Source organism: Stegastes partitus, unplaced genomic scaffold (genome assembly GCF_000690725.1).
Source record: "Stegastes partitus isolate 25-593 unplaced genomic scaffold, Stegastes_partitus-1.0.2 Scaffold1182, whole genome shotgun sequence".
Lineage (NCBI taxonomy): Eukaryota > Metazoa > Chordata > Actinopteri > Pomacentridae > Stegastes > Stegastes partitus.
In genome coordinates, this window is record NW_007578913.1 from 220,647 (window position 1) to 232,601 (window position 11,955).

At 40.7% G+C, this 11,955-nt stretch overlaps 1 protein-coding gene across 3 annotated transcripts in view; it reads left to right on the forward strand.

Annotated features, from left to right (window-relative positions):
• babam2 (BRISC and BRCA1 A complex member 2) overlaps positions 1–11,774 on the forward strand; it is a 77,988-nt gene extending 66,214 nt beyond the window's left edge. For all 3 annotated transcript variants that reach the window (XM_008297065.1, XM_008297066.1, XM_008297067.1), the window contains exon 8: positions 10,628–11,774. In XM_008297065.1, coding sequence (XP_008295287.1) covers positions 10,628–10,811 — 184 coding nt within the window. In that variant the 3' untranslated portion in view covers positions 10,812–11,774. The remainder of the gene's footprint in view (positions 1–10,627) is intronic.
• Positions 11,775–11,955: the final 181 nt, after the last annotated feature.

The window sequence follows — 11,955 nt, forward strand, 5'->3', positions numbered from 1 at the left end:
GTGGACAACCACAGACAGACATATCTCAGCTGTAGTTTTGGCACCGCTGATCCAGGCTGTCACATCAATCGCATCTATCCATTGTTCAGATGTTCTTCCTCTATGCAGTTTCTTTGTGTGTCTGTCTTTCCAACCTTATATCATTTTTTATGTTGTTCATTAATCCTGCATCCTTCCATCCCTCACTCCTCTGCGCCCTGCACTGCTTTCCTGTCCATCCATTTCCTAATTCAGTTTTTCAAGTTTTTAACTCTTGTCTCATCGGCCGTATGTCTCCATCCTGCCCCCCCCCTCACCACCACCACCACCACAACCACCACCACCACAACCACCACTACCGCCCGTTTTTTCACATGTCTGCCGCTTGTCTCTTTTCTCTCCGTCTTTCTCCGCTTTTCTATCACTCTCTCTCCTCTGCTGATCCCTCTGGCTGATCCTCAAAGGGAACCGAGAGAGTGAGTGGGACTTAAAAGAGAGAGAAGCGCTGTGCTCTACCCAGCAAGGTCGTCCCTTGCTCGACTGAAACGCAGCGAGGAAGAGAGAAAAAAAAAAAAAAAACACAACACACACACAACACAGGGGAAAGGAGAGCTTTTCCCTCTCTCTCATTTTCTCTTTCCTCCACCTCTCTACTCTTCTCTCCCATCACTCCTGAGTTGTTTGATATCTCACTTTTACTCTCCTTCAGCAGGGGCTCGGATCTAAGAGCTCTGAACGCAGACTCGTAAGCCCCCTGAGCTACAGTGTTATACCTCTATTTCTATTCCCTCTTCCTCTCTCTTTCTTGCTCTCTCTGTTACTTTTTCTTCCTCTGTCTTCAAACAGACCATCACTGTAATGTTTTCTGCCTTACACAGCGGCAAGGGGGAAAAAAAATAAATAAATGTGTTGAAATACCCCAACAGACACCCACATTTTTACCAATAATGTACAGACTGTCAGATGGGACTGTTCCACTGTATTTGCTTCTTTTTCTGCAGCAATTATCGATCATGAGAACAGTTACTCTAAAGGCTTATAGATTCACCTGCTTAAGATTCAGTGTTCATTTGTTATATAATATTTTACGAGACGCATAGAAGAAAATATACGGTGAAAGGCATGGTGTTACGCTGTGTAGCTCTTATGCTTTTCCCTCCCTACTCATTTAAACTAGCCGTTAAGTGTTAAATAGATGTAGACATTTAGAGAGCATTAGAAAAAAAATAAATAAATGTGAGCTTCGGAGGCGTCTTTGCACCAAAATTGTTGTCAAGCCAAATCACGTCTTCGATAACTTGTGTTATAGCGGAGGTCGCGGCGTGATCGGGCCTAAAAAAATTTCAAGTACGCCAGTGAAACAGAACAGTAATGAAAAAGGGCAGAAGTACGGTCACTGGGATCAAGTGGGTCAGCTGGGAGTGTGTTTTCTTGCATGTATATACACAGTGCAATTAAAGATATGAGCAGCTATTGGACTGGGTAGAGATTTTTTCTGAAGCTGCAGATCAAACATATCTGTCCCTGTGGATTTTTTTAGCATCCGTCTCACACTAGGCATCAAAAAATTTCTGCAGAGATACCGTAGGTTGCGGTGGCTTCGGGCAAAACTGTATTTTACGTAAGTTTTCATCATTTTACCGAGTCGTATGCAACAGTAGTTTGAGGCTTTCTTCATTTGATGGCCTGAAAAGGAGCTGACCGCTAATCAGTGTTAATCATTTTAGCTATTGTGGCTCTACTGGGTATATTAACCTCACACTCTCCACTTCAGTCGTAAAGATTTAAGGAAATGAGGAGTCACACAAAACAACATGTCCTGCCATTCAGCTTTCCAAAACACATGATTGCATGAATTATTCATTCAAGTTTGATTTTGAGACCGACGAAAAACTATATGCAGAAATTTGCTGCCTGGAACATTTATCAGGTTAGAATCTTTCAATATCGGGACGCCGCGATCGCTCACCTGGTTGAGCTGACGTCCCATGTACAGGGGCTGAAGTCCCCAACGCAGTGGTGGTGAGTTCGAGTCCGTCTCATGACCCTTTGTTGCAGGTCCTTCCCACATTCTTCTCCCCCACTTCCCTGTCTTTCTCTTCACTATACTATCAAATATAGTCAAAAAAAAAAAAAAAGAATCTTTCAATATCAATAATTATTGGTAATTGCTAATCACCTGTTTTTCATTGATGATACACATTTATTAAAGAAAGCAAGTAAAGGCTACAGGTGCATGAGGAGAGATGAGTGTGAAGTCGCCACATTACGTCAAAGTTAGTGTCTGATATGGACCAGGTATCAGATTAGAGCACCTCTGGGACCCTCACAGAAGCCTGAGAGAGAGACATAGGGTGGAGGGGCCTAATATCAAAGGATGTGATATGCTTAGGGTTTGTTCATTCATCTGAACTTTCTGTTTTTGTCCTGTGCTTTCATAGCAGTTTGCATCAAATGCATGCAAGTGAAACTATCGCACATTCTGTTGAATCATTTTCTCATCGCTGTTGATAAAATGTCAGTCGTCAGGAGATATTGCTAGCGTGTTATCACCTCCTGGAACAGCCATTTTGATCACTAACGTAGAGATCTGCATCCAGGGATACTTACCATTTTTTTGTTAAACTGTGTTGTAGTCAGATATACTTATTTCTGAATACAAGCCCGAGAAAGGCTCTGAAAAGGCAGAAAGCTGCAAAGAACATGCATAGAGAAATGTAACAGACCGTATGTGACCATCCTCATGGTAGCTGGCCAGTCCTAGCTGTGAGTGTAGCTGCCAATTATAGCACACAGCTACCAGCCTTAGTAAGTACCACCTGTGCTGTGGCAGGCTCGAGGAATTCCACTCCGGTACATGATGTCACTGGCTGTGATATTTCAAAAAGAAAAAAAAAGAAAAAAGTGCATTTTTGGATGCAACTCAAAATACCTGGTGGCTTTTAAGGCATGTAAACACATATTGTCAAATTATCATTTGCATGAACCCATCAGTAAGAAATTCAGTAACAAGATTAGCAAGATTTGTGCCAAATGAAAATATCCCTTCAGGCAGTTACCTGCAGCAATAAAATGCTCATTAGCATGGCTTATTGAGGTCTTGCCTGTAATATTGAAAGATCTGAGTAAATAATGAGATTGTGTCATTGCAGCTTGCATTAGTTTCAGAAAATTCCTGCTTTTAATTTGGCTTTCGAATCATCATCAAGAAGCCCCGTATCTACAAAGACGGAATTCATCCTAATTTTGTGTCTCCTTTTCCAACAGTTTTATAACCAGACTCATCGCTCTTTTCATTTTCACTTTTACTTCTCGTTTACCTGATTGTACTGTGCCCATGAGATGAGTTGGATACATCTCTCCTTCCCCCAGAAAACCTGCTGCATTGCATAAAAGAATCGAGTGGGCACCGTCTCTGCCCCCAAACCAGATTTAGGAGCCCAGAAAAATCAACACAGAGAGACAGTTTTAGGCTGCAGTGCACTAATGTTTGTGTATCTGCATTTGCCTTTAGGTGCCTGTGTGTGTGTGTGTGTGTGTGTGTGTGTGTTCGCGTTCGCACATGCTTTCCTGCCTGCTGATGTGTGTGAGAATGTGTGTGTGTGTGTGTGTGTGTGTGCATGTGTCTGTGTGGGTGTACAGTTTGTGTGTGTCCCTTCTCCAGGGTCTGTAGAGGTGTTTTATAGCCTTTGAAAATCTTTGCATTTCCATCAGATATTTTTCAAGGTTTTGTGAACATCTTGTCACAGTCAGAAATTGTCAGTCTGATAAAATAAATTCACCACTAACCCAGCAAACCCACTTGACAGTCTTAGATGTCAGTGCAGACACTTCTCTCACTCTGAGCAGCTCGAAGCGCGCTGCCACTTCTTCCTCCTCCTTGTCTCCTTGAAGACTTCTGCATTATGTGTTTTTCTATAAGTCTGTGTGAAGTGGGGTTTTTTTTTTTTTTTTTTGATGCTGCTATGTTATTGGACTCAGGCTTTCCTTACTATGCAGACCCCTCTTAAATCACCGTGATGAAGTATATAAGATGTGTCTTCGTTAAATGTCCTCACTGAAGTGGAAACATTGAATGTGACCAGCTTGAAATGCTAAAAAGATACTGTTAAAAGACTAAAATGTGAAAATGCATGATTGTATATTTATATATATATATATATATTGTAAAGCATTCCAGTAAAGCAGTTTACAGGTAGGAATCACATTAAATGCATAACAAGGAGGGGAAGAAAATGGGTCACCAGAAGAATAAAAAAAATAAGAACATAAAAGGAAAGAATCTGAGCATTTTTTTTATCAAGCAGTGTGTAAATAACAATGAGCAAAATTAGTATACAGTAAAGGTTTATACAGATTATATAGCACTCATTTTCTACTCTTATTTTAATTAATGATTAAAATCATTACGTATGTGCGTGGGATCTGGTCTTAAACACGGCGATGGAGTCATCAGTCAGAGGTCAGAACAGTTCACCACAAAATATGTTTAGAAACAAGTTTTTGTCCTGGAATCTTATTTACATATTTTATATAAAAATGGCGACGCGAATGGACACAGCTGCCCCTTCAGAGAACAGAGAACGTTTAGTGTCTTATCCCAGACGTGCATTCTGCAAAACTTGCTGGTCAAATAATCCTGAAGAAACACTCTCTTATCTTGCCTGTGCTACTGTGTATGTACAACAAAATGACAATAAACTTGATATTATATTATATTATATTATATTATAGGTGTTGCTTAATTCAGAGTTTAACCCAAAAAATATTAAATTGAGGACGTGTAGATGTTGTCCAATCAGATTTGATTTATACTGGTTGCGCAAACACAAACATCCCCTTCAACTGTAATCAGGCTCTGACTGTAAATTGTACATAAAAATAGATGACGCATGACCAAAGTGTCAAAGAACAAAATCCCTCTGAAATGAGCACTGCCATCTTGTGCTGGTGACATCTTTTGCAACCAGAGTCACTGCAGTAATGACCAAGAGCCATAGATGTGGTATCAAGGTCTCACCTCCCATCCAGTCCAAATGAGTTCACACATCCCCTGGACTTCACATAACTGCCTGTTGACTGTCTTGGGTATTCAGTGTTTTAGGTTAGTATTTTCTACAGATTTTCTTTTCTTTTGTTTAAAGATACATTTAAATGAACAACTGCTAATTGTCTAGGTTTGGATTGGTTGTGCTCTTAGCTTGCTAACTATAACATTAACTTTAACTTACTAATTACGTTAGCCTTTGAAACACAAACTTAGATGATTGAACAAACTGCAAAGGTCCCCCAGATCCATCAGGATATCAGTTAGTGTAGTCTGATGCGAAACAAGTCATTTTGTAGTAAATCGCACTTATCGATGTTTTCTCAGAGATCCAAAGCTACCGCCCAGCTACTTTACTCAGACCCTTTTTAAAGCATCAAATAAGTAATTCAAATCAAACTTATCAGAAAAGTGAACACTTGAACAAACATCTTCAGGATAAGAAATACTTCATTTGATAGAAACCATATTTGGGTAAAGCTTAGTTCACATTTTTAATTCGATTCATGTCTTATCTGCTAAAATGGAGGGGCCTCTAATGAATTCTGTAATGTACAGTAGCCAAAACCTTTGTAACTGGAAGATTTTATTGGTTATATAGGACCCATAGTAAGACACTGCTGGAAACAAAAAGCTTGTATAAGTCTTTACATCTAAAGCATCATGTTTTTTTCATGTGGTTTATCTGTATTTATTACCCTGCTACGAGTTCACCTTTGCTCATTATCAGTAACTTTAGAGCAAGGACTTGTCAACTTTGGGGTTTCTTGAATAATATACACAATATTAACATCATTTATTGTCTTCTGCTTTATTAGATGTCAAATGTGAAACAAATTTTGGCTCTGAAAGCACATTTTCTACAGTTGTTGCAATAAAAACTGCATAAAGTAGCGTTTTTATTGATTGCCTGTCTTGTTTTTTACAGTCTCACAAGACATAAATGACCCCACTAGCAGCGCTCGGTTGTGCCTTGTCAAAAGTATATATGTTCTGTTTAAACAGTCAGCAATTGAGAGGCAAACTGCGATGACGTCTGTCTGTTAAGGTAGAAAGGTGCAGTCCATTCACCTGCTCATGAGCACCATCACAGTGGCTAGGTTACCGGGCTGAATAGGCACATTTTGCTGTGTCACCCTTCCTTATCATGTACTAGTGAGTGTGTAATAGCTGTGCCTGAAGCTTTGATTAATCTGGTATTATCTACATGAATAATGAAAAAAAGATTCTGAGTAATTTCACCACTGACGCCAAGATGGCCACCTCATAGAAGAAAGGTTACTGACTCCTATTGCCGTGGGCCAGAGGTGGCTCGTCCAGTCACAGAGGAAGAATGGGACGTTATTTAGTCCAAACAGTCAACAGGCAGACTCATGTGGGCCTCTGAGGACCCTCCAGGCTTTTGGAAATGAAGAAGGCAATCAAAATGGAAATGTTTGCTGCTTTGAAAGTACATTTGAATCCCCAAACGGTTCTTCTTGGCCTTATCTTTGGCTTTGATAATGAATCATGGCTGCCCTCTTTCCAATTGAGCCTTTATCTGCTCTCACGCTGTCACTGCGCTGCCATACACACCATCTCACTCACACACACACACACACACACGCAACCACACAAAAACAAACAAACTGAGCTTCGTCACCATCCACCTGAGTCACAGAGGATAATCTCTCCGGTTGATGAAGTCACAGGCAGCCCCGTCACTGTACAGCATGAGTGTCTGTGTGTTTACATGTGTGCATGTACACAGTCTACTGTAAATATGTCATACAGTAGGTTGCATTGCTCAGAGGGTTTGTGTTAGGCAGCATGTCTGCATGATGACTCCAGTATGTGTGGGTAGTGTTGAGAGCAGTGTCACAAGTGGAGACAGAAGCGGGGACTCTTCAGGGTGCCACTTGGAAAGTAAAACACCATTATGTCTAGATTCTGAGCCCACCCACAGGAAGCTCCATTTAAATCACTTTAAAGCTAATACTGGCAGTCTGATAACACGGTCACATTGTTAAAGATACAGTACCATTCCATTAACGTTCCACCTATTGTCGGCTGTATATTAGAAACTAAAACATGTCTACTGTATGTATGTGTATCTCAGCATTTTACAGTTTCAAAATGTGCATACATGTTTCCATCAGTCACTTTTGAACTCAGCACCTACAGCATCACTTTGGTCAGTGTTCTCTCAGCCCACTAGGGGATCTCCACTGATATGGCACATAAAGGTCAGTCTACTAGTCATGCGGAGCACTACCACTCAGCCTGTGAACAGTTTATTTCACGTGTGACTCTGAAGGAGCTGTGTCGACTCTGAGAAAATAACCTTGGTGATATCATCAAGGTTATTACACTTGGGGCCTGAAGACCGCAAATGTCTAACAGGAAGACATACTGGGGGTGTGGGATTGTAAGGTTCTCAGGTGGGGGGGTGTCTAATAATAGATGCTACTAGTTGCATTGTGGGAACATAGCATCTATCATTTGTTGATTTTCAACATTTTTTTAAAGCTATGTCACAGTACAGCCTGTAAATTTATGAAAGAGCTTGTCATAGGTTTCTGACTAATGGATCACACCCTTTCTGAGAAAACCAGGGGAACAATAACTTGGAAATGCAGCGAACTGAGAAGCTACCTACTCCACAACGCACGAAACAGTCCTGAAAAACAGGAAGCAGATTATTAACTTAAAGGATATTTCCAGTTCATTTCAACCTATCATATTTCCTATTGATGTGGCTTTTGTAGATCTATTGGTCATGCTGACTTTGCAGTCTAAACCTCTGTTGTGGATGTGGACACTAAACAAGGACCGCACAATACTTAGTATATAAATACAACATTCAGTCCCCGCAGCTATCCACAAAAAAGTTGATGGTTACATGAATCATTTTGGACATTTTTGAGTCTGATCAGTCATTTTGAGGATGATTGCAAGTCTTGTCAGTTTGATGCTCGGCCATATTTATTGGAACCAGAGTACACGGACCAGGAGCCATGACAAATGGAAGACAAGACTCTGATGATGGAGGCCGTGGCAAATAGTCAATAGAACGGAAAACTGTCTGTGTTTCTGCTGCTCACTGTCTGGTTAGATGGTTTTTTTTGTTGTTGTTTTTTTACGTTTCTTTATTTTTATTTCTTATCAGCTTAAATAAACCTGAATAATTGTATTTTTGGTTGGTTTTTAAACACAGAATGCATTCTCTTGCATTTACGGGTTGTTGAGTTTCAGGCCTAATTTGTATTTTAGTTTTAATTTAATGAATTTAAAGTGTGTTCATGAATTCAAAGTGGTTAGCAGTCCTCACAGTAAGTCCAGATTTGTACTTTAAGGGTAAGGGCAAGGGTCCACAAGGGTAAACATGGTGTGGACGTACACAGACGGGACCAAGGGAAGCTCAGAATCTGTGCAACAACTACACTACAAGGCAGTAAAGTGCATACCCGGCAGTAGTGTGCATGTTTAGAATACATAGATACAACCAAATAGAAAGGTAGTGTAAAGACAACTGTGTGTCCTTTGGGTCTGTGGTGTTCCATGTGCACATCCAGAAGGGAATTCAATAAAGGCTTATCCTGGATTTGAACCCAGCAACAGGCTGAGTGGAAATGAACCAAATGAGTGTTAGGTTTCTGTGTATGTGGGCCATGACCTGGTATCTGGAGGGAAAAACGAGCCCAACGCTAGACCAGCTGAACGCCACTGTTAGACTAGACCGTCTGAAATACTAAAGTTTGAAAGTTTCAGATGTTAGTGCAAGAGGCCAACGTCTAATCAGCCTGCATTCATTTGAGCGTTCCAGGGGCAAAAACCGCTGAAATCCAAATGCATCACATTTGTTCAGTTGCTTGCCATTGATACAAATGAATGACAAACACACCACCATCTATTTTGTGCCTCTGTCCGCATTTCCATCTGAATGATATGGAGCTATTCTTAGATCTGTGGGAGGATAGATGGGCATCATTTAGATTTTCATTTTCAAAGGCTTCTCTCCTCGTTGCTGTAAGCCATTTTCAATCGACCATTTGTTGGTGCACAGCAAAATGCACAGGCTAATGCTAATTATGTGCACAAAGCCCACTGTAAATGGTGGGTTTGGAGTTCTTGAGAAAAGGACTTTGACAATGAAAATGGCTTCATGACATGCTTTCTCTGTGAATAGAGCCTTATTAATATTCAACTGAGCCTCAGTGCCAAGAAGATGTTAACATATTTTAATATATAGAATAGAATAGAAATACTTTATTGAGCCCCAAGGAGAAATTCTGTCTTCTTTGTCGATGGGTGTGATCGTTATCTTTAGCTAATTTTTTAGCAACCCTGACTATGAGTACACACTCCTGTACATGACATGATGAGCATTCTTTTTAGCAATAGAACACTTTCATTCATTATTCCATGTGTTTCTGTATGACCACAGAGTCCAGTCATTGCTGACCTTTTCCTGACCTCTGTGAAGACATCTGTTTTCCCAAAAGCATTTGTGGGTTTTGGTCATGACAGTAAGGTAGACTGCATCATAATGTACTCCACCTTCCTCCTCATTACTCCCACAATCATTCCTTGAAATTGGAATTTTGAGTATTGTGCAAATCCCAGTGTTGTGTTTTTGTCACTGCTTTTCTCAGCCTGTTGCAACAACAAAATGTGGAAAATATTTTAGATGGAGGGTGTGATGGAATTGTTGGGATCATGGCTGTAGTCTGTGACTCACTTTGTTCGTTTCACCTTTACTTTACCACAATTTTCACATCATAGACTTTCCGGCCAACCGATGAAGAAGCCCGAAGGCCTCCATCTCAACATATGTGATCTTTGACATTTGACATAATGTTGCATGATGCATGCTATTTACATACATCATCCATGCTTAACCCGGCCACTTGAGCCTTGCTTTTAAAAAGACGTAACAGCATTTCTAAATGTCCTGTGACTGTTCTGCTATAATGAAGAATGTGATAAAAATAGAAAGCAGCAGGAAAAAAAATCCCCCTCTATGTGTCTTAAAATGAGCATTAAAAGCCAATAAGCAGTTTCTTAAGACCTTTAACCCATCCTCAGGGTATTCCCTCTGTTTTTGCCCCAGATCAGGAAAAAAATGAGGGAGTGACTACTCCGGTCGGTTAGTCACTGGAGAGCTGCAGCAGCAGATTTCCTGATTAAACAAGCATGTACTAATCACTAATGGAGCTGTGCTGCAGGATTAAATCAGTAGGACGTCAAAATAATAATTGAACAAGTGAAGGAGAATGAGGAGGATGCCACGGGCGTGACTCAGTCTTTTTTTTTTTTTTACATTCCACAATTCAGGTACATTGTCGTAAATGTTGAGGTGCTTCGTATTGGTTTTGGTTTGCTCTGTAGTTAAAATTAACCTCTGTAAAGCCAAGCAGTCACATGAAGTCCTGCATTGGTCCCCGGACCATGGATTGGTCTGAGCTACAAGGAAATATGGAGTAATCTGCCTCAAGTTGAGCTATGTTTAAAATCACTCAGTAGGCCATACATTAATGTAGCATAAACTAATGTGATATAAGAAATACAGTAATATAGAGCATCTCCAGGCTAACTGTTGTCCTTTTTTTATCCAATCAGTGCTCTGGGAGGCTCCTCGGCACTTCATATCCCAGCATTTCCCAGTGGAGGATGCCTAATTGATTACGTCCCTCAAGTGTGTCAGCTACTCACCAACAAGGTAAAAGTGTTTGCTTTAACTCAGTTTACTTCCAGTGCGCTTAGATGTTCTTTATGTGTGTGTATTATTTTAGGTTATTTGTAACCTTTAATGTGTTGGTATTTTAAGAACAAGATTCCATACTCTCAATGTGGGTGTGTGACAGGTATGTGAATCATTTATGGCATATTTGTAAGCCTTGGTGCAGCAAAGCATGCATCCACTGAGGGATGTCTTTTTCAAGCTGTGTGTGTATTCATGCACGTGTGTCTGGCATCTGCCAACGTGGGCGTACTGGCCAACCTCCATAGGCTATCTGAGTGCTCCTTGGCCTCCGCAGGTTGACAAGTAGATATGCAGTGTGGACACGATGTAATGCCATTTCCCTCAAGGCAACTTCCCATCCCCCGCACTCTCACACACAGGCATAAACATAATGCACACAGATACCCTCCATCTCTTCCTGTTCACCTGGAATATGACCAGCCTACTCGGAGTGTCTGGAGCACTTGTGTCCCTGACTGACCTCCATGTCTCGGGTGGTTCGAGCCTCGTATTGTCAGAGCTGCTCCCTCCACTTCCCGGAAAGAGGACGCGGCCTGACAGCTTGGAAAGGCATGGTGAAAAGCAACGCCAATATCAGATAAAGGGAGAGGGACTTAAGGAGGGAATCTTGTTCAGAATGACACTATTTCTATTTTAAAGTGCAAGTACAAAATGTTCAGCGGCAGACATCTACTACTTGTAACCCACATCCCTCCCATTGATTTCAAGCAAGGACACTGGCTCCTTTCAGTATGCAAAGTGTAATCAGCACTAAGCAAGGCTTGCTGGACTGCTTGACAACTGCTGTTTTGAAACAGTTTTGCTGGATTATTTTGATTTCATCAATTGATAGCACTGCAAAGAACATCTTGCTCCCTTGATAGCAGTGTACAAAGCACTGCATTAATGCAATGGTAATTTAGAACAGCATTCAAACTGGGCAACAAAAGGGGAATATTCAACCTGAAATTTCTTTAAGATCAAAATTTGTAGTGTAGAAGTGCAACAAAAAAATAATAAAACCAACACAACACCATCTGAAAGTGAGACGTAACATGTTGAAACACTTTTATCTGAAGCCATTGATGGAAAAATAAAATCTGACTCAACAGATATAGACATCCGGTATAAGATTGCTTTTGGCGGCACATTTCGTGAGTCAACCTTTTTGCTATCTACGTGTTATCACTTTTTAAAATGCCCT